General features: G+C 39.4%; 1 protein-coding gene across 1 annotated transcript in view; it reads left to right on the top strand.

Moving 5' to 3' along the window:
* Nucleotides 1–778: 778 nt before the first annotated feature.
* Nucleotides 779–23,310, top strand: part of CENPF (centromere protein F, 350/400kDa) — a gene marked incomplete at its 3' end in the record, with an annotated part of 37,870 nt that continues 15,338 nt past the window's right edge. Inside the window, exons 1-9 of the mRNA XM_010161939.1 lie at nt 779–965; nt 2,354–2,550; nt 4,441–4,556; nt 6,567–6,658; nt 9,353–9,617; nt 11,346–11,548; nt 14,298–14,423; nt 18,444–18,572; nt 20,328–20,450. Of these exons, the coding sequence (XP_010160241.1) occupies nt 804–965; nt 2,354–2,550; nt 4,441–4,556; nt 6,567–6,658; nt 9,353–9,617; nt 11,346–11,548; nt 14,298–14,423; nt 18,444–18,572; nt 20,328–20,450 (1,413 nt within the window). The remainder of the gene's footprint in view (nt 966–2,353; nt 2,551–4,440; nt 4,557–6,566; nt 6,659–9,352; nt 9,618–11,345; nt 11,549–14,297; nt 14,424–18,443; nt 18,573–20,327; nt 20,451–23,310) is intronic.

The raw sequence follows: 23,310 nt of genomic DNA, 5'->3' as shown, positions 1-23,310 counted from the left end.
CCACAGGGTGTGAGTGCGTCCCCGTGAGGGGCCGGCGTGCCGCCGCCCGCAACGCCGCGGAGAGGCTCCCTGCGTGGAGCCCCCTGCTCTCGGGAGAGGCCTGTCCGTCCGCTGTTGGTCTCGAGTTTCAGTTACTTTGAGGTAATTTCTCTCACAAACGGTGTCTGAGCTGTGCCGATGTTTTGAGAGGGTGAGCTCGTGCCAGGGCCCCTGAAGGCGGAGTCACTGCAACAAATAAAACGGTAGGAATGCGTCAAGCCATGCAGGCCTGTCTGCCAGCAGAGAGCACTCTCAGTGCCCCAAGAGCAGTAGTATTGGTTTGAAAAACTACAGTAAAGGAGCACAACTGCCACCTGAAACCAAGCCATGGGTTTTGGCAAGGCCTTCCGACTAAACGCTGAAGTACTGTGACAAAGACAGTCACAGTACTGATGACTTTCTGCAGTGTGAATATCAAAATAAGGTGTGGAGGGCAGCTTTGTGAAGTGCAACAGTCAGATGTAATTATAAGGTTATAAACCCTGTTATTGTTAGGGGATTGATTAATGTGAAGCTTTAAACTCTAATTTTAATTGGACAGAAGTGTATGAAGATAGGACCTGATATTAAAAGCTGCTGCTTGGTGTTTAGATCAGGAACCCTGCAACTCAAGGCTGTAAAATCCTGTGTTCTAATCACTACTAAGCTTAAACATGGAATTTATTTGAAAGGATGTCTTATTTAACCACTTTTATGGTCTAATTGTAGTTTTGTGTTTCAGGCATACTATTATCCAGTTTGTAGTAAACAAGAATCCTATCAGTATGAGCTGGGCTGTGGAGGAATGGAAAGAAGGCCTCTCTCCCAGAGTCCTTCAGAAGATTCTTGAGTTGGAAAGTCAAGTAGACAAGCTTAAAAAGGAGCGTCAGCAAAGACAATTCCAGTTTGAGTCTTTGGAGGCAGCTTTGCAAAAACAGAAACAGAAGGTAATGTAGGTACTGCAGTTGTTTCCCTAAAACGCTGCTTCCTGTGCCAAACACAATTACAAAGACTTACCTGATTGTTGTTGGAGCGTGGATTAGTGTTCGATTTCTTTCCACTGGCTGACTGGAGAGATAGCATGGAACTATAAACTGTGTATCTTCATCACACTTCATACTCATCATGTTCTCCTTTCTGTTTAGCTCTCATTCTCTTAAGAGAATTCCTGCCTTGTCTCAGTCTTTGGCATCATTGTCCATCTCTGGGTATTTATTTGCTTTTTTTCAAGACTTCTCTTTACGATTAATAAAAGAAATTACTTTATGCCTGTTAAAAATCTTGATAATGACTAGACCTGTTTTGATGCAGAGCTGCACAATTGACAGCCTCTTAACTGTTTCACCTTGCTTGCATATGCCTGTCTCATCTTTTACTCAGTTTATGTAGATCTCCAGTTTCTCCTCAGAGACTGTATTTTGGGATTTGGTTGGGTTTTGTTTTTGTTTTGTGTGTTTTTTTGTGAGGTTTTTTTATATATATTTTTAGGGCTGTAATTTTACAACTCTCCTGGCTCTACCCTGCCAACCCTCTAGCCAGGAAACTAGAGACATTCTTGGTCAGAAGTGACCCATTTGGTTGAATTCTGTTTTGTAGTGTTTGAGTACAGCTAAGAGGCAGTTTGCAAAGGTTGTTTTTTATTTCCTTTAAGCTGATACAGTTTGTAGCAATATTTAAGCCTAGTAGTTTTCTTTGGATTTTCTTCTTGTGAGTTTCCAGGTACCGGTCTCAAAACATCCAGAGGTAGTGTTGTGTTCCCCACACAAAAAGAACGGGCTCAAATAGTTGTACTGTAAAATTCTTAGAAGCAGCAGCTAATACTTGGTACTTCTCAGCCAAAAAAAAAGTTGTGCAAAGATGTAGCCTGCCCCTTGGAAGCTGGATGGGAAGAAAAGGACATCTCTATTGCCAGGCTCCATTTCAAATTTAAAAGCTGTGACTCTTGATAATCATTGTGTATTCTCTGCTTAGTGAGTCAAGGTATTCTGGTTGCTAAAGCTCTACTGCTCTTTCCAGCCTATCAATTGGTGAAGGATACAGACTAGTGTGGATTATTAGGCTTAAAGGATTGATGATTGAAAGTTTAATGAGGTTCTTTCCAGTCAATAAGTAAAAATTGTTAATATGGACAAGTTGAATTTTAGGAAACGTGGTTATGTTCACACCCAAGTGTACCTAAACAATGTGTATATCTGAGGTTTTTAGTGCTGTCAGGATTTTGAAATGCTAGCAAGAACATAACAGTATGTGAACTTTGTGTTAATTAAAATCATAATTGCATAGAAGTATAGAAAGGATGTGAGTAATTTTTTAAAATAGTCTATATTCCAACTAGGTTGAAAATGAAAAAAACGAAGCTGCAACACTAAAAAGAGAGAACCAGAGCTTGATGGAATTGTGTGATAGTCTTGAGAAAGCAAAGCAGAAAATTTCACATGATCTTCAAGTAAAAGAATCTCAAGTCAATATTCAGTCAGGGCAGCTGAATTCCAGCAAGAAAGACATTGAAAGACTAGAACAAGAACTGAAAAGGTGAGGACTTGCTCTATGTCTCTAACTTATGTACAAGAGTTATTTCTCATGTTTTGCTTGCTTAATGTGTCCTTTCTGGTCTTCCAGTTTCTCATACTTTTACATTTTGTGACCAGAATTTCAGAACACTGGCCTGGTTTTGCATACATAGATTTCTACATAAATCTGCATGCCACTTGAAGCAGCAACTGTAGTTCCTGCTTAATCTGGGGAATTTTGCAGTGTCATATGGAAAGGGATTCATGCATTCTGTGATTATTAAAAAAAACTAGCACAGCTGAGTCACTTGGCAAAAATTACTTGCAGAGAGCTTGGAGTTACAAGGAAAGTACACAGTGAATTCAGCCTGTAAGGTCAAGTCTACCAATAAAATAGGACAGCTGGAATAAGGAGGCATTGGAGTGGAAGAGGAAGTTGCCAAAAGCAATGGTGCTGTGTCTGAATCACTCAATCCAGTTGCTTTGGTAAAGTGCCTCATTCAAACACCTCAGCTTGTGAGCACTGAGAGTGTGTGTGTGTGCTGTCTGTAGAGGTGGAATGCAATTCATACAATAAAACAATCTGTAGTGCAGATGCATGTAAAACCCTTTAGCTGAGTGTGCTACACAAATGCAAAGGTTGCCCATAGTGAAAGGAACTTTGTCTGCTGAACTTGCTGGGGGCACCCTCCATTCTGGAATAAAAGTATTTTGAAACACACGAAGTTTCAGATAAGGCTGAGTATCCTGCCTATGCACTAAACTATTGCGCTACTCCTAGTCATGCGGAATTACCATCACAGAGGGGTGAGTCTGTGATAATAGATTTCTTCATGGTTTGCTTTTTGGTTTGTGAGGGTGTGGTGGTTTTTTTTTTTTCCTGAAATATCTTTCATTCCTTTAACTTTTGGATGGGTTGCCTCATACATGCCCTGGTAGAAGCAAATAAAGAGGAAGCTGTGGTGGTCTTTCTGGGTTTTTTAGGTTGTTTTTTCCCATTGCTCTGCTCCTGCTTGGGGAAAGTTAAGGGTAGTTGAATTGCTTGACTGCTGTGACAAGATTCTAAATTTCAACAAAATCACTTAGGACATATAGAAACACTGGCTTTGTGTAAGGGTTGCTGAGAGCAGTCAGATCTAGTGAGATTCAACAGGGCTGATAGAGCCACACTCCTGTTGTGTGTGTCTGCTTCAAATGTTGGGCCAGAGAGGTGTTGGGCTGAGCGTATGTGTTCCACTTACCCATTCCCAAAATTAAGTCCAGTTTACCAAATTCTCTCCTTCCCGTTATTGTTACTTTGCATAGCTGTCCAGTACAAACAATCATCGTACGTAACTACATGTAGCTTGACCTTGGCAATCACTTTTCGGTTTGTATTTGGTTCTCTTTTGTTTTATGCTGATAACTGATGATTTGGCACTTCATATCAATGGACAACCCAGTGGGAGGGGCGTTATTGGTGGTCTGCTGTAAAAAGGAGGGGAAATGGAAAGGCAGGTTGTGGAGTCACTGATGTGATGGGCTGCAACCTGGGACTGTTTGTCTTATCAACCTATGCTTGCTGGGCAGGACAAAAGTTGCAGTGTAGCCTCCAAACTAGTATTGCGTGTGTTTAGCTGGATTAGAGCTTCACACAGGGAGATCTTAAGCAGTTCTGATTTTCATCTACTTTGGGTTTGGTGTTGTTTTTACCTTTTGACTCCTATGTCATTGATTTAAATATGTTGAAACAAAATATACTCTTTATAATTCTGTGTTATAAATACTTAATCTTTCAGTGAATGTGTCTTGACTTGATCTTTAAACTATGTTTTTGGAATCATGTAATTTATTTTTGTGTTTCAGGCTCTTAAAAATAGATAATTGACTTTTTTCTATTACTAACTTCTGCTGCTGGTTCTTTCTCAAACAGATACAAATGTGAGCTTGAGAGAAGCCAGCAAACATCAGTTGCAGGAGATTTATCGTTCAGTGGCAGTCCACAGAAAAGTTTTACTGCTCTTTTAACACCAGTTCAAAGTCATAATGGTAAATGGTTTTTTCTTTATCCAGCACAGATAAGGAACTGTCACTTTTCTTAGAAGGTGGAGTAGTATTTTGAACATTATGCGTGTACTGAGTTGCCTAGTCCCTGTTATATAGCTTATTATGGCAGCATCTAAATTCATGGCACTGCAGGTTCCAAGTTAATTATTAGTGCAGGTTGCACACTCATTGCAAATATTACATTTTTTCAGTGCTGCACTGATGGACTTAGAATAGTAATAGGAATATTCATCAACAGGTGGCAGCAATTTTTTGAATGCCTGTTCCTAGTGTCAGCTTTTTCCCTTCCTGAGTGAAGAGAGAACTTCTTCCTTCATGTGCCACAGGTACTCTAAGTTCAGTCAACAGCCATGTTATTTCTTTAGAAAATTACTTTTTATTTAAACTGTTATTGTGCATGATAATCTGCACAATTTATGCACTGTGTCCATCGCAAAGCATCACTTCTATCTTCAGATTAGTGACATCAAATAGACTTAATATTTGAATGAACTGGAAAGACAAAAGAAAGTTTCCTTAACTGGAGAACTGTTCTGTAACCAGACACCCTTATGTGTTTATGTTGAAAGACTTTGGGTTCAATATTCTGCATGCCCTTTACCTCTTTCTTTGCTGTGAACAAATGTTCTGTGAATTTGGCATCTCGGTCTTATTTTGATGTGAAATTCGAGATACTTTTTTTCACTCTTGTTTCTTTTATTTCTCTATACATATAAAAGGGGTACAGTGGTGGCATTTTCAAACATTCCACTATATGTGGCACTCCTGGAATGGGGATTAGATTAAAAATCTAATTGCTGGGGAGGTTTTCTCCTTTGAAAGCTGGAGTCTTAAATTGTATTAAGACCATAGATATCTCAAGTGGGAAGGGACCCATAAGGATGACAGAGTCCAACTCCCTGCTCCTTGCAGGATTATCTAAAAGTAAACCATACAACTGTCATCCCTTGAACTCTGACAGGCTTGGTGCCTTGACCACTTCCCCAGGTAGCCTGTTCCAGTGACCAACCACCCTCTCAGTGAAGAACCTTTTCCTAATGCCCAATCTAAACTTCCCCTGACACAACCTCAACCCATTTCCTTGTGTCCTGTCTCTGGTCACCAGACAGCACCTTCCTCCTCTGCTGCCTGTCTTGAGGAAGTTGTAGATTTCAGCGAGGTCACCCCTCAGCTTTCTCTTCTCCAAGCTAAACAAACCAAGTTACCTCAGCTGCTCCTCATAAGTCTGGTGCTCAAGACCTTTCACAATCTTTGTTGCCCTCCTCTGGGCATGCTTTGGTAGTCTGATGTCTTTTATACTGAGGCAACCAAAACTGCACACAGTACTTGAGGTGGGGCTGTACCAGTGCAGAGTATAGTGGGACAACTCAACTACTCCCTGGACTGCTACAGAGCCATCTAGTTTTAGAGTTTTCTTGAGAGCTGTAGGATTATATTCATACAAGAAAAGGGAAGCAAGACACTTGTTTTGGACTGATATGCTCCTCTTACAATTTCAGTGGAAGAATCCTAAATAAATTATTTGTTCAATTCCTATTGCTTTTGAAAGGAACTCAAGGAAGAGACCCAGCCTTATTTTCTGGTTATTTCTTAGCAACATTGATGCTAATGGGCATCTGGTAGAAAAAATTTGTTTATATATACATACATTAGTTTTTTTAAAAAACATGTAACACCTGTTATATGCATTTAGTTTTTAATGTGTATATGTATTTATAGATACACCTTTTTTATAGACAATAAAAATAAAAGAAAGAATTCTGGCATTGGATCCTTACTATTAACAGTTGTGTTTTCATTCTAATGTCAAGTTCTACCAGTGTATTTTTGAGGTCCTAAATTACTGAGTGTATTATATATATAGTTTTTTCTTCCTCATGATCTGACATTGCTGGTAGCTGTTCATTTTTATTCCTGTGATAACAATAGCATAGAAAAGTTTAGCCATGTATAAAGTTAGATCATGAAGAAGTATGCGTCTTGTCTTTGTAGATGCTAAGTTTGAAGAACTAGAAGAAAAGTACAAGAAAGAAGTACAAGAAAGAAAAAGGCTAGAAATAGAACTGAGAACCATCCAGGTTAAGGTATGTATCTCTTGAGAATAGTATGTGTGATAGAGTAACTACTGAGTGAACTTGAAAAATGGAGTGGAAAACTAGAAATATATTCTGCAACACATAAAGTATAGTGGAAAAAAAATTAAGTTGTGTGTACTGCTATTAAGAATTATTCTTGGAGAACCCGCAGCATAATTGAATAGCAAAGGAAAGATGGACATTAGAAATGAGAACACATCCTTCAAAAATTGTCTTGTGCAAGCAAAGACAAGAGAAAACACTGCAACTTTTGCTAAGTTAAATATGATAGGATAATAGCCTTGAAAAGATTGAGAAATAACTCCCCTAACAAATGAAAACTAGTAATTTTTTTCAAACACGTAAGTAGTAGGAACTATATTGGGGAATCAGAGGCAAATAAATGACTAAGATGTGAAAGCCCTCAAAGAAAAAAGGGCCATTTCACAAAAGCGGAAATAATTTTTTGTTTGGTATTTACTATCTAAAGGCTTAAAAAGTTGTCTGTAGCAAAGCCTGCCTTTATTGGGGTTGAATCTCTGGCAAAGCCTCAAAATTAGTCTTAAAATAGATTGATAAAATAAATAGTAATAAAAATAACTAGATATGGTTAATATTTACCATATGAATTGCCAGGGCATTGCAGTGTGGGACTGTGGAATAGCATTGATTTTTATTCTTCTCTGACACTGGAAGGTGACAGTTTAATGCCAATTTTTAAAAATACTTAGAGTGCTGATGTCTAGAAAGGTAGTTTAGTCAGGCCAGATTCTTATCCTGGGCACATTGTTGGGAACTTAAACCAATGTGTTGATTGATGTACATGTGATGGATTGATGTATGTTAGACATACATAGTGAAAAGATTAATGGTTTATTTATAAAGGGTAATCATGCCTCACATTTTCAAAGGTTTTGTTTGTTTTTTTAAGAATAAATTAGAGAATGTGAGTTCAGTGTGACTGTTTTAATGTTCCACAAACCTCTGAAAAAAGGAAATTGTTTTGATAAGGGGGAGTTGTGATGAATTTAAAAGTGAAGATGGGGGGCTAGGAATGAATGGTCAGTTTTTGCAGCTGGGGAATGATCAGTGGTGGTGCTTGAAAAGGAGTGGAGAGAGAACTGGGCTACTCAGCCTATTCATTACTGATCTGAAAGTAGAATAATATGGTTGAAGACCACGCAGTATTTAGTAATACTAAATAATTGCAGTAATTAAGTTAGTAAGTAAAATCTAGTGAGAAGAAAAAAAAAGTAATGCATCTGGAAAACATAATCTGAACAATGCATATCTGGTACCTTCAGACTCCAAATTTAATGAAATGCTGCCAGGAAGCAATTTAAATAATTATTGTGGCTAGTTCTCTTGAAAACGTTGACATTATGTTCACCAATGACAAAAAAAGAACTTCTTAGGAGAAGAATTAAGAACGAATGAGAAAATATTCTTTGCCCATATATAGCCAAAGAGCTCTAAGTCTTGAATATTTCTTGCAAATTCTGTTCATCTTGTCTCCAAACGGATACGGTAGAAGTGGAAGGTATGAAGATGAGTGAGGATCAAGAGAGGAAACAGGGAGTCGCCATTTCCATATTTTTCATGAGGCATAATTACAGTACCAGCTCTGCAAGCTCAGAATAAAAACTTTTATTACACTGTACTGTGTTAAATGGCAGAACTCTGTCACAGACTATATGTACCTTCCCTTTTAGATCTGTTTGCATTTTGGCCCTTTTACAATAAAGTATTTTAGTGAAAACAATTAATTCCCCTTAATTTCCTGGATTCAAACTTTTGTCTCTAATGCTGTAAATTTAAATGGCAGATAAGGGGAATGGTTACAATATGCATGGCTAAGCTTTTATGGTCTTTATCTATCAAAGCTACTTCAGGGGGTTGGTGGCGGTATTTTGGACTACATAGATTTCTGGTTATAACACAGCTATTCCTATGTAATATATTCTCTGGTTGGACTCAGAAGTCAGACTGGGTATTACCTTGTTTAGGGCTTTAGTTTAAAAGAAAATAAAGTCAAATGACAGGCACTTGAAAAATCCAGTTAAATATAATAGGAGATTTAGTGTTCGAGTGTTGGGTTTGGTGTGTTTTTTTTTTTTTAAATTTATTTAAATAGGGGAAAAAACCCCTAGTATTTTGGGTCTACTTAATTTTTTTGTTGTTTTGTGGAAAGAGATTGAAAGCTGGTACCTGGCATATTTATTGTTGCAATTTTGGGGTATTCTGTGTGTATAAGTTTGAATAAGCCTGTTCTGAATTTACCTGTGTTTGTCCAGAAGAACTAAGTGTGGGTCCGGTATCGGATATGTTAGTCTAGACTGCTATATTTCTCACAGCTTGCTTGTGTCAGCACTTGCCTGTAAAAATGTAGGCTTCAATTTTGAAAGAATTAGAGGAGGTAAATGATGGGATCTCTCTTGAAAAAGACAAAAATCTGGGTATGTAACTTAAAGAAACACACATCAAACTTTTTTTTGAGATCCTGGTTTGCATTTTTAAGAAACAGCTATTGTTGGACACCAGAGTTAGTTATTTATGTAGTATAAAGGATAATTATATGAACTTGTAGATTGCAGTGGTGGATGATAAAAATGTGAAATGACCAATTATCTACTTAATTTATTATGGTTTTATATGTTGGATATAGAGCTGTGTAAAGGTAGATCCTTTTTTTCTTGGACACAGAAAATAAGTCAGCCTCGAGCTCAAAGCTCTTTGAGTCACAGGGAGATTGCTCGGCATCAGGCTTCCTCATCTGTGTTTTCATGGCAACAAGAAAAGACGCCATCTAGAAATCAAGAAACACCTGCAAGGGGAAGTGCTACAACATCTTCTTTTCCATGGGAAACAGAAACAAATTCTAGCTTAATATCAGAGAAGGAATTCGACACCAGCTTTGCCGAGAATTGTAATTCTTCGCTCGTGATCCAGCTGAAAGCACAGAACCAAGGTATATGATGTGTGTCTTTAAAACCCAGAAGCAGTCTCCTAGATGGTTTCATGAAAGCTGGAATGTGGATAGAAGGGAGGCATTGAAATTAGTGCTTTAGTGAGGAAAAGAGAAAAATACTTGTTGCCTTTGGCAGTGTGCTGGTATGGTGGGTTAACCCTGGCTGAAGGCCAGGTGCCTACCAAAGCTGCTCTGCCACTCACCTCCTCAGCTAGATGAGGGAGAGAAAATATGATAAAATGCTCGTGGGTTGAGATAAGGACAGGAAGGGGTCATTCAGCAATTGGTGTCACAAGCAAAACAGACTTGACTTGGGGAAAAATACTAATTTATCATCAATGTAAAAAGAGAACTAAAGGCCAATCTCAAAACACTTTCTTCCCACACCTCCCTTCTTTGCAAGATCAAATGCACTCTATCTCCTCACCCCTGCCTGAGGGTGCAAGGGGATGTGGAATCATAGAATCACTGGGTTGGAAAAGACCTTAGAGATCATCCAGTCCAGCCGTTTCTGTCTGCCACTAAACCATATCTCTCAGCACCTCATCCACCCATCTCTTAAACACATCCAGGGATGGTGACTCCACCACCTCCCTGGGCAGCCTGTTCCAGTGCGTGATAACCCTTTCGGGGAAGAACTTCTTCCTTACGTCCAATCTAAACCTCCCCTGGCGCAGCTTGAGACCGTTGAATGGGGGTTGTGGTCAGTTCATCACACATTCTCCGCTGCTTAGAGGGCGGACTCCTCACTCTTCCCCTGCTTCACTGTGGGGCCCCTCCCACAGGAGACAGTCCTCCACCAACTTCTCCAACATGAGTCCTTCCCAGCTGTGGTTCTTCGTGAACTGCTCTGGTGTGGGTCCCTCCCACGCATCCTTCAGGAGCAGCCTGCTCCAGAGTGGGTCCCCTGCAGGGTCATGGCTCCTTCTCTCTACAAGAAGCTGGGAAGGGGACACAGCCAGGACAGCTGACCCAGACTGACCGAAGGCATATTCCATGCCGTAAGGCATCATGTTCAGTGTGTAAGCTGGGGGGAATTGGCCAGGGAGGATTGCTGCTGAGGGACTGTCTGGGCATTGTCTAGCAGGTGGTGAGTGGTTGTATCACTCTTCATTGTTATTTTTTCATTGTGTATTATTGTAATTTTTAGTAGTAGTATCTTTCCTTTTATATTGTTATCACTAGTATTATTGGAACCATCATTTTAGTTCAGTTATTAACCTGTTCTTTTCTCAACCCATGAGTTTTCTTACTTTTTTCCTCTGAAGCAGGGGATCACAGCTGCCCCAAACAAATGTTTATGGAGGATATCTTTCCTTTTAAAAATAATGAAATATGTCAACTGATACATTTCCATGTGTTTAAAAAGGCACAAAAAACTCCCAAAAATCCCCAAACCAGCACAGGAACTTTGCCTTTGCAGCATTTGTGCCTGTCCTTGCATAGTGCTGTGTTCTCATATATTACAAAGTGGAAACAATAAATTGAGAGTCAACTGTCTTCTGGTCTGGATAGTTTGTCATTGATATAGTAGTAGAAGGGCTGAAAGGTTTGGTTTTAGCTTGCTGAACATTTTACAGGGTGTCTGCCTGTGTCAGGAACTTGGGTTGTTATAAAACGTACCAAATATTTTGGGATGTGTAGACACTAGAATATTTGAGTACCTGGAAGATGATGTACCTTTCAAAGCAGAAAGTATCCTTAATCTTGACTGTTTTTAAAATTCAGAGTTAAATTCCACTGTTAAAGACCTAGAACAACAATTGCAAGATCAAGAAAAAATTAAGAAATCCCATATGAATAAACATCAAGAGGCTGAACTGCAGCTGGACAGAATGAAACTAGAATTAACAGAGAAAGATAAAATTCTGAACAAAACCAGAGATAAGCTGACTCAGATGAGAACACAACTTGATCAAGCTACCACACAGGTAAAATGTTGCATCACGCATCTTCTGACTGTCCTTACAATTCATTCCCACTACCCTGTGTCTGTTTTCAGCCATTTTAGTAAGAACCAAGATTCTCAGGTAAAAGTTTCTTGAGCATTTGCTGAGGACCAAGTTTTGAGAAGTGTGTGTTAGTTTGATATGTATGACCTATAAAATGTAAATACTTGTAAGCAGTTGCCTGTTTTCTGGAAAGTTTTTGTACTACCTGAAGGAATATATTTCATCCTCAGGCAAGATTGACTGGAACTCTAAAAAATACTTTGTGATGGAGTTGCGCAGAGCAACAATGACATCTGCTGGCAAGATCTGCCCTTAAGGAGACTGTCATGCAACTTTTTGGCTGAAAAATCAGTGTCACTTATCCTACAGGATGTTGTGGGGACACAGTCTTTGGATTGTAAATTACTTAGAGAAGATCTAGGTAAAAATGCTATACAAATTTGAGAACGTGTATAGCTTCTAAATAGGATTTCACAAGCTAAGCTGAGGAGTCTGGATTCATAGTACAGAAACCAATTGGATAGTACAGTTTGCCTAGTCAAGAATTTAGAGTGTATTTAAATAGATACATGTAACAACGTGATGTAGTTCAGATTTTTGCTCACATTCATTCAAAGAAGAGAATGACAGTGTTTAAAATAGTTTAATTCAAACTGAAGATAACAAGTAAGGTGTCTGGTTTATTTTCTTGATTACTCAAGCTTCATTACCTTCTTAAAGTCCTTTTTCACAGCATATAGCAAATTTGTGCAAATATGGCAAAGTAGTGCACAGGTGTCATAATTCCTTGAATATTTATATTTCCATCTATCTCAGCTTCTTTCCTACTACTTTGATTCATCCTACAGGATAAGAAAAAAGCTCTTTCTGTGTGCATCTTCTCAGAGTGTAATAATTGTTATCCATATTTGTCAGCATGTTTCTACACGCCCCCTAAGTATAGTGGAAAATTGATCTTTCCCACAATTCCTGTATTGGTCCTTAAAAAGATAAACCTTTACATGTTGAGGGTTAATCAGTCTGAATTTTGAGAGCAACATTCAGATATTGCTAGCTCTGTGATGAATGGGTTTAGGGGAAGTCTTGGCTGGGAGCAAGGTAAAATCATATTCTTGACACAGTCCACTGACTATATAAAAAGCAGTGTCACCATGGTGAGTTTGTGGGAAGACAAGTAACACCTAACAGGTCAATTCCTCTGCAAAAGTCTCTTTTCACTTATTTGATTCCCCAAATGATGACCTGATTCAACTTCCTAAATTATTAGGTTATTCTGTGTTTAATTTTGCCTTTTTAATTTTCTACTGGTTTGAGAGCCAAATTTGTTTTACTAAGGAGTGAAGGGGCATTAAATCTAGTGTAAGGGAAAGGGCAGGGTTATATAGCTAGGAACATGCCTAGGGAAGGATGAGGAGGAATAGGACTGATGGACCCCGTTTGAATTGAGGAGCAGCCCATCCTAACGGTGCAGTGCAGCATCCTGTCCCAGAAGGTTCCTTTGGTCCTGCCATCTGAAGGTTGCTCCTTTCTGTTCTGTTTTTCTTTTTCACAATAAACGGGGTCTCAGTCTGCCCCCTGGGCTTTGCATGTAGAATTGCATTGAGGTTCTGGATTTTAGTTTCCTGCCTTCTAGCTTGAATTTAATTTTGGCATGCCCCTTATGCACTTTTCTATCACTGGTAATAATCACAGACCCTGACCCCAACACCTCCTCTATGTTTTCAAGTATTCTTACATCTTGTGAGGTCTGCAGCTCTTCTGCAGGCAAGTTTCTAGTTGATCTTATTGGAGCTCACAATCCCTGCAGTCTGTGCCTAATAACCAGACATCCCAATATTAGTACCTGCTTCTTATCTTTTATGACAGATGGACTGTTTCACTGAGTCATTAAACAGCCCTTTTTTGCTGGAAAAGAGAACAGTACTGCTCACCGTTTGCCATTTTTCTTAACTCATGGGGGGGAGGGGAAACCCAAAAATTGAACATATTTAGCATATTGAACCCGAAAATCGTACATATTTAGCCTCAATAGATTGTTTTTGGAATAAAATGTTTTTCTGTTCAGGGAGTTAGGTGGACCTTGTTTCATGCTCTTAGGCAATGTAATATTAACATAATAAACTGATTTAGTTAACAAGCTGACAAACTCTTAATGTGGAAGTTAAGCTAGAATATAGGCTACTGATTTTTTTTTTAATTAAAGTTTAAGTTGTAAAAAACCACTTCTGTGTTGAAGTAGATTGTTGCCTCTTCATACCCAAGTCAGTATGTTGCATCACTGAAATTCAATTGTATATCAAAGTATTTTCAGTCTAAACATGTAGTGTTCAGCAGTTAGTGGTCATTCTTCAGTTCATAGCAACCTGAGGTACTGAAAATATAACCTATTTTTAGTGTCAGATACAGCACATTTCTGTAGACTGTCAGACACTGATTTTCTGAAGATGTATTTATTTTGTGTGTGTATATACACATATGTATACATCTGCACACCTAACTATATATGGATATATTCTTTTATAGATATGACCACTAACATAAGCAAGTATGAGTTTAGTACTTTGGATTGCTAAGAATTTATATAGTACCACCTAAAGTTATGCTGTAGGTTATATGAATGCTAGAACAATTGTTATAGGTGAAATCAGTCTATTTATATGAATGCATATAAATGTAAATAAGTCACTTGCGTTTTTAACACTTGTGATTGATAACTAAATTATTGTAGGTCCAAATGATGGAGCAAAAAGTGAAAAGATTGTCAGAAGAGCTGAATTGCCAAAGACAAAATGCTGAGAGTGCTCGTCAGTCTTTAGAACAGAAAATAAAGGTGAAGGAAAAGGAATACCAACAGGTAAAGCAAGAAGAACTTTTAATTTTGACTTGCTGAGGAGATGAAATCACATTGCTTATATTGTGTATCTGCTTTTCTGTTAATGCAATCACATATGATACATAAGTTGCAAAGACAATTGAAAAACTGAAAACAGATATCCCAGTAGAGGGGAGAGGCTGTTGGAGCAATGCAGAATTAGTGTTCTCTATTAGAAAATAGAGAGTATGTGTGAGACATCCAATAGAGATACAAATCCATGAGAAATTAGGCTTTGTTGGCTTAATTGTTCACAGGATTATGTATACATGAGTTAAAACTTACTGACTCAGTTATTTCTGTGGAATCTGAGTTAATTTTTCATGCATATCACACAAAGGAAGTAATTCCTTTAGGATGACATATCTATTCTAATTTTGGTTCATGCTCAGAAGATGGTAATATGAGAGTAGTATAAGAGTCTGTCTTTTGTGCCAGCTCTTGCAGAGAGAAAGTGTAAGCAGTATCCCAGGAGCTTTTCTGTAGAGAAGCTGTATAGCATTAAAACTGATTTGGATTAGGTCTAAAGTATGTATCTTTCTTTTAAAGCTTATTAACATTATCAGTGTTAGGAAATCCATGACACAGATTTGAAAGTTGATAGTGCCATTTCAGATGGGCATTTGAAGTTTGCTTTGGGGATTGGGTAAGGCATTGCCTTGAAGACTATTGTTGTGTCAATTGTTTAACCTGAGACCTTTTCTCCAAGGTATATCCAGAAAGATAGATAAAAAAACTGGCAGAGAAATTCTGCTGGAGTGGCCGACAAACAGTGCTGCTATTGATGTTTTTGAGTGGAAAAAGTGGTTTCATGAAGCTTGTTAACCCAGAATTGTGGATAGATACTGAACCTTGATTAGAAGTGGTAAACAAGGAGGACTGATCTTTGTATTTGAATAGTTGGAGTGTGGAAAAAAAGGACCGTTGAAAGATTCAAATACAGCAGTTGAGTGTACAAAAAGATGGGTTGAAGGCCCACGAACCTTCTGTCATGGCTTCTCCTTACAAACCCAGTCCATACTTGCTGTGCTTCGCATTTGCCCCTTGAGCACTGACATTCTACTTGGTGGGATCTTTTAAGAATATGGTATTTGAGAGATTATTTCAGATAAGCAGCATATCATCCACTTGGGTTGTTTGTTGCTCCAGCTTGTTTCCATAGCTGATAGCTTGGATGTTGGGCAGTTTAGGGGCATGCGCAGGAACTGCTCCTCTTTGTTTCTGACTAAGTATAAGTTTTGTGTCACAGGACTTCATAAAACCAACATGCCCTTGAACAGAATGTGTAAGGGGTGCTGGCATCATGTCACAGATAAGACTGACTAAAACACACTAACTTGTGAGCAGGGTGTTCATGCACCTGGGAGCCAGAGCCACATTGCAGAAAACATCATAGAATCACAGAATGTTTTGGGTTGGAAGGGACCTTACAGACCATCTATTTCCACCCCCCTGCCATGGGCAGGGACACCTTCCACTAGACCAGGTTGCTCAAAGGCTCATCCAGCCTGGCCTTGAACTCTCCCAGGGATGGGGCATCCACAGCTTCTCTGGGCAATCTGTTCCAGTGCTTCACCACCCTCTCTGTGAAGAATTTCTTCCTGATATCTCATCTAAATCTCTCCACTTTCAATTTAATCCCGATAATCATAGGAGAGGTGCTCCAACCCTCTGAGCATCTGCGTGGCCTCCTCTGGACTCGTTCCAACTGGTCGATATCCTTCATATGTTGGGGGCCCCAGAGCTGGAGGCAGTACTCCAGGTGGGGTCTCCCAAGCGCAGCATACAGGTGCAGAATCCCCTCCCTTGACCTGCTGGCCACACTTCTCTGGATACAGCCCAGGATACAGTTGGCTTTCTGGGCTGTCAGCGCACACTGCCGGCTCATGTCCAGCTTTTCATCCCCCAGTACCCCCAAGTCCTTCTCCTCAGGGCTTCTCTCTATCCACTCTCCACCCAGCCTGTACTTGGGATTGCCCCGACCAAGGTGCAGGCCCTTGCACTTGGCCTTGTTGAACTCCATGAGGTGGGCAGTGGCCCACCTCTCCAGCCTGTCAAGGTCCCTCTGGATGGCATCCCTTCCCTCCAGCGTGTCGACCGCACCACACAGCTTGGTGTCGTCAGCAAACTTGCTGAGGGTGCACTCAATGCCGTCATCCGTGTCACTGACAAAGATGTTAAACAGTACCGGTCTCAACACCAACGCCTGGGGAACACTGCTCGTTACTGGTCTCCACTCAGACATTGAGCCACACTCTCTGTAGTGCCATCATATGTCAGCTCTAGTTCCTTCACTCTGAACTTTTCCTTTCTTTTGTTTGTGGGGTTTTTTTTTCTTTCAATTTTGTTTGACTGGTGACAGTATAGTACTGTCTCTTATTGAAGCAGCTTGCCTGTATGAAGTGACTATGCCTGTACTCTATAATGAGAGAAGCATGAGCTTTATTGCCTGTATCTCTTCACAAAGATCTTAGGATTTGTTAGTAGAGCATATTGCAACTTTTGCATTGTGATTATTGCTGCTAAATACCCTGTTTTTTCTTTCATTGCTTTTTATTATACTCAGAGCTCTTATTCATAGAGTTGTTTAGGTTGGAGAAGACCTTTAAGATCATCAAGTCCAACTGTTAATAAGTACTGCCAAGTTTACCACTAAACCATGTCTCTAAGCACCACATATACATGTCTTTTAAGTAAATCCAGGGATGGTGACTCAACCATCTCCCTGAACAGCCTGTTCCACTGCTTGACAACCCTTTCAGTGAAAAAATTCTTCCTAATATTCAATCTAAACCTCCCCTGGCACAACTTGAGGCCATTTCCTCTTGCTTTATTTCTTATTTGGGAGAAGAGACCAAAATCTGCCTTGCTGCAACCTCCTTCCCCTAAGCCTCTTCTCCAGGCTGAACATCCCCAGTTCCCTCAGCTGCTCCTCACAGGACTTGTGCTCCAGACCCTTCCCCAGCTCAGTTGCCCTTCTCTGGACATGCTCCAGCACCTCAATGTCTTTACTTAAAGTAGGGGCCCCAAAACTGAACACAGGATTTGAGGTGTGCCTCACCAGTGCCAAGTACAGGGGGACAATCTCTGCCCTAGTCCTGCTGGCCCTGCTTTTTCTGATACAAGCCAGGATGCCATTGGCCACCTGGGCACACTGCTGGCTCATACTCAGCTGGCTGTCAACTGACACTCCCAGGTCCTTTTCCACAAAGCAAATTTCCAGCCCCTCATCCCCAAGCCTGTAGTGTTGCAGGGGGTTGTTGTGGCCCAAGTGCAGGACTTGGCCTTGTTGATCCTTGTACAATTGGTTTCAGCCCATTGATCCAGCCTGTCGAGCTCCCTCTGAAGAGCCTTCCTGCCCTCAGGCAAATCAACACTCCCACCCAACTTGGTATCATACATGAACTTACTGGAGGTGCACTTGATCCCCTTGTCCAGATCATTGATAAAGATATTGAAAGGAACTGGCCCTGGTGCTGAGTCCTGGGCAACACCACTTATAGTTGGCCACCAACTGGTTTTAACTCCGTTCACCACAACTCTTTGGTGAATCCAGACAGTTTTTTATCCAGTGAAGAATGTGCCTGTCCAAGCTACAAGCAGCCAGTTTCTCCAGGAGAATGCTGCAGGGAACAGTGTCAAATGCTTTGCTAATGTCCAAGTAGACAACATCTGCAGCATTTGCTTTATCCTCTAAGGGGGTCACTTTGTCATAGAAGGAGATCACTGGATCAGATTCTTTTTCCTTCTGTTTTGTGATAGGAATGTTGCTGTAATGGAGCATTTAAGCAGAGGACATAAAGGGGTTAGGGCCAATCTTGCCCATGTGACAGTTTTAGCATGCACTGAAGTTGGTTTTACCCAGTTGTTTGCTTTGTAAGCCAAGTGTCACTGAGCAGGCATTATCTGCTAATGTTCAGTTGTTATTGCTCCCATAACCGAAGCAGAGAGTCATTGCAGTTGTGTGTTTATTTCTTTGTTACTGTACCACTTGTTTTCTAGGAACTCTCTTGTCAGCAACGTTCTTTACAAACACTGGATCAGCAGTGCAACCAGATAAGAAACAAACTCGGTCAAGAGCTACAGCAATCCAAAAACAACTTCAACGCTCTGCAGGCAGAATTTGACAAAGTAGGCTTTTTTTATATGAAAAACTTTTACTAGAGCTGGTATTTAGTTGTCTCAGCAGTACTGCCTTAATTTAATTATTCATAAAGCAAAAAAATAATTAACGTGGGCACTTGTATTAATGTTTTGTACAATTTATATTAGCTGTTTTGTATTTACCATTTCTGACTGAAATACTAAGTATTTAAATGTGAATTAAAAGGTTTTAAAAGCTTAGGGCTAGTCCACTTCCCACAGGGAAGGAAATGTGAGTGCAGAGCAGTGCAGCCAAAATAAACGTTTGAGAGAGGAGCAGCTAAGGCTGATCACAAGAGACACCTTTACAGAAAACATGCAGAAGTGCATTTTGATGATAGAACTAAACTGATCAATGGGTCAAGAGCCCCATTTCACACTCTCTGGACATGCACTCCTGGTACTTCTGTTTTAGCAGTGCTACCCCTCACGTGGCCTTGCAGAGAGCTGATACAGGAGCGAAAAGTGCAAAGAAATTATTATATACACATTACCATATATCTACAGGCACAAATGTTTGCTGTCAGTTTAACTCCCTCAACTGGGACTCCACAAAATCAGATGAGTGTCAGGAGGAACGTCTCTGTGAAGCAGATCTTCCACAGCTTTGGCAGCAAGTAGCTTTTAGAACACATAAGTTGTCACAAACCCACAATTTTAAGGACGTTAGAAAGCAGCACAGGCCTGAAGAGAGGGTGACCAGGAAAGATGAATATTTAAAAGCCTCAAACAGCTCTTGAGAGCATCTATAAAGCAGCAGAGCTAACTGAATTTCTAAAAAGGGCCACAAGTTTTTGAAAGTTAGATTGAGAAGCCCCATTTGCAGGCAGGCTGAAATGAAACAGCATTTCAAAAACTGACAACTTTCTTGCAGGCCTGTTTTATTTTAGAAATACAGCCATGGGAATACATTCACTCAAATGTTTTCAGTGGAGGTTTCTTTATATGCACGTTCTTTGGTATACACTTACTGAAGACATTGATTTCATAGACAGAAAAATAGGTGCTTTTTTGTTCTTTCTCCAAGAAAGCTAATTTATTACCTAATGACACCAGAACAGACTTTTTTCCTTTTTTTGACTTAATAATGACATTTCCTTCCTTTTTAATCTGGAGCATTACATGACTATTTTGAAAAAACTAAAATGTGTTCAGTTTTTATAGAATTTATATCAAGGGAGCAGTAAGTGCTGTTATGATCCCAACTTTCTGATTCTCATAGCCTAGTTAAAGGAGTATTACATTCCCAATCTCATTTGTATCCCACAGATAACACTGTGGTGATGTAGCTGCAAATTGGATGTATTAATCCAATTTCAGTGAGTCTAGAAATACAGAATCGCAGCAGGATTTGGGTTGGAAAGGACTTTACAGACCATCTAGTTCCAGCCCCCCTGCCATGGGCAGGGACACCTTCCACTAGACCAGGTTGCTCAAAGCCTCATCCAGCCTGGCCTTGAACACTCCCAGGGAGGGGGCATCCTCAGCATCTGGGCAACCTGTTCCAGTGCCCAAAATATATGTATTTAAGAGACATACCATCTCTCTGGTCAGAGGCGAAGGAGTGGAAAAGGAATAAACAGCTGTTTTCTAAATCACAATAAAGTAACCTTGTGTTCATGGTGGGGAAAAAATAATGTGGTTTTATTTTGTAATGGAATCTTGATGTTCAAGAATGGGAGTTAAACCAAAAAAAGTTATGTATACCTGTGAATACAATGTTGATTTTCAACATTCTTACAGGTAATGGCTGTGAAACAACGCTTGGAACATGATACCAGTGATCTCACCCAGAAGCTGTGCAGAGCAGAGCAGGCTTTATTAGCTGCCCGGGCCAAGGAAACTGATTTGACAAGAAGCTTTGAGGTAACTGATGCAGACAAGTAGTTGACAGAATTAATAGCATAAATTTGCAATCTGTAAATATGGTCGAGCATTTACACACAATAGCGTATTTTCCCATAAGCAATTTTTAAACACTTTTATGGGTTATCTTAATAACATATCTTAGCTGTAACACATAAGGACGTCTTCACTAACATCATGTAGATTAATGCAATTTGTGGAGTTGGCGATGCAGTTAGGTTTCATTGAGGTAATGCTGCTGATATGGTTCCAGTTCCTGTTGGACTTATCTTTCATCTAAAATAGGTTTTGTTTTTTTTTTCCAAGAGATTCTTGCTTCTGGTCCTGTAATAAGAATATATATCAAAGCTTGTCTGATTTTAAAAGTAAATTCTAGAATCATTGACTATTGCTTTGATGCGTGCTACCAAAATCAGCAATTTTGTGCAAAGACTTATAATATCCTCTTTTTAAAAAAAAATTTATTTTTCTTAGATGAAACAGAATCCAACAAACATACAATGCTGTAAAAACTTTCCCCCAAATAAGGATAAATTCAGAGTGGTCTTTGAATACTGCCATACTACCTCATATTCATACATGCAGAAATCTTTTCACTTCAATGTCTCCTTTGTCTTCTCAGGTACATTGTTTTGCTTTAGTGGCAATTAGAGCAGCTACACTTGAAATTGTTACAGTTGTGCCACTAGAGACCTCTCAATGCAAATTTTATCTTTTATTTGGAGAATCAGAAGTAGAAAAGTGAGCTCGATACTTACGTAGTCCATATCATAGTTTGTTCTATTTAAACATTTTAATTGTTGCCTGTTGTCATGACCAGATATAAAATGGTCTGCCATAATTTCTGTCAAAAAATGTACCTGTCAAAATTCCATGAACAAATCTGAAGTAAAACAGCAGGGTTTGTTCAGATCAGCACGCAAGTTTGCTACGTATTTAGTATATTGTGAAATTTTAGGTACATTCATGCTGGTAGATTACAATGCCTGGGAACATTCCCAGGGATTAGAATGTGACTATCTATCCTGTTAATTGTTAGATCAGCACTTTACATGGCTTTGGCCCAGCTGACTAACGCTCTTTCATACAATTCCCAGTCACAGTTTGGGAGTTCACATGAGCTTGGGACCACTCCCAGCAAGCAGTTTGGTTAGAGCCACCTGTTTTGGAAGATAGAAGACTTCAGTGTTACAGATATGGGCTGTTCCATGCCACTTGGCCGTGTTGGCAGATAGTGGTCCTTGAAACCTATTTAGTAAATAAATATAAATAAATAAATGTAACCAGTACCTTCCACTAGTAAGGTGAATCAAGATGATTTTTGTTCTTACAGTGAATCCCAGGGGAGGAAAGGCTCCATTAAGCTTCTGCATGTTCTTAATGTAATCTTTTATATTTTATAGACAAAAAAAAAGAAAGGTCGTTTATATTGAATATTGTGGGCTCATGCCTTTTCTGGCTTTTGTAGAGTGTCAGAAAGCATCTAATTTGTGGAAATACAGGTTTTTTTCTGCAAATTGTTGGGAGTGCTTCATTAGGCTGTAGCTATAGTCAGATTTTTTTTTACTCATACTTGTTTCTCTTAGACAATTGAACAGCTGGTGACAATGATCTATTTGAACATCACCAATAAATTTTTATAAAGAAACATAATCTGGAGGAGATTGTAATATTTGAAGAGAGGAGTAACACTAGAGTTCTCACTATCTGAAGACTTGCACATGAGAAAGCATGGTATATTTCAGCAGAACTTAGGGTATGGCTTGTCTTCCTCACTCCCATAAATAAGTATAATGCAAAAATTTACATTGAATTGTTTTGAAGTCTTGGAGGCTTTGTTAATAGTAGAATTTGCTTATAGCAAAAGAAAACAAGAATGAGATTGGCATTTATTTTCCTTTATTAAAGGGAATTGTTTGTGGTCTTACACTAATGGTATAGCTACTCGGTGGAGAATACAATAGTTTCTGCTGGTTAATCCACTGCTGTGTTCAGTCCTTACTGTATAAGACGACTGGTGTTCCAAAGTAGTTGCCAAACAGACTTGTGAGACATACTGGGTATGCTTAGTCTAAGGACTACTAGGCTTTCAGTCGTGATCTCTCAATAGCTTAGCAGTTCTGGCATCTCAGCATATGGTTTACACTTTGATGGTGCAAGCAAGTCCATAACTATTCTTGGAAAAATTGGTCAATCTGTCCCAAGCTGCTTGTAAGCCTGCCCTGTTGAAGAGTTTCTCCAAAATAATAGTACCACCTGTTATACGTCACAGAGTGAGCTTTCGTGTGGGTTTTGATTTTTAAAGGGACTATTACTCAGTGCTTAACTTGAATAGAACAACGTACAAGTAGAGTCGAAAACTGGATTGAAACCAAATGGATTATTTTGGTTATAGTTTTGGAAAGTGTAAATGGCTAGTTACGATCAGATACTTAGTCCATTAAAACATGAGTTCCTGGCTTTTGCTGAGTGCTGCCTATTGGGAATGTTTGTACCAGAACAAAATAATTGAACCTTGCAACCATTGTGATTCCTTAAAATTTTGGGGTTTTGTTTGTTTGTTTTTTTTCTGTATATCACTCTAGAATTTCTAATGAACAGGCTTGTTTAGTTCGTGTACTTATCTTGCAACTTGCTTTGAATGCAAGAAGTATGGACACTTGTACTTCATTGAAAAATTAAGTTTGTTAGAAAACTTTCTTCTTTGAAACTTACGTGACCGGATTGTTTTTAAACTGTGGGTAGGGAAGGCTATGAGTAGAACGGAAGGTAAGTGTTAGTGACAGTGACAATTTTAATCATGTTCTGAGGGCATGTTGTTGCAAAAACAAGCCTGCAGTGCCAGCAAGCTTTTAATTTC

Source organism: Eurypyga helias, unplaced genomic scaffold (genome assembly GCF_000690775.1).
Source record: "Eurypyga helias isolate BGI_N326 unplaced genomic scaffold, ASM69077v1 scaffold10522, whole genome shotgun sequence".
In the NCBI taxonomy this organism is placed as follows: Eukaryota; Metazoa; Chordata; class Aves; order Eurypygiformes; family Eurypygidae; genus Eurypyga; species Eurypyga helias.
Note: the sequence above shows the minus strand (reverse complement) of the source record. Positions and strands in the feature narration are given on the sequence as shown.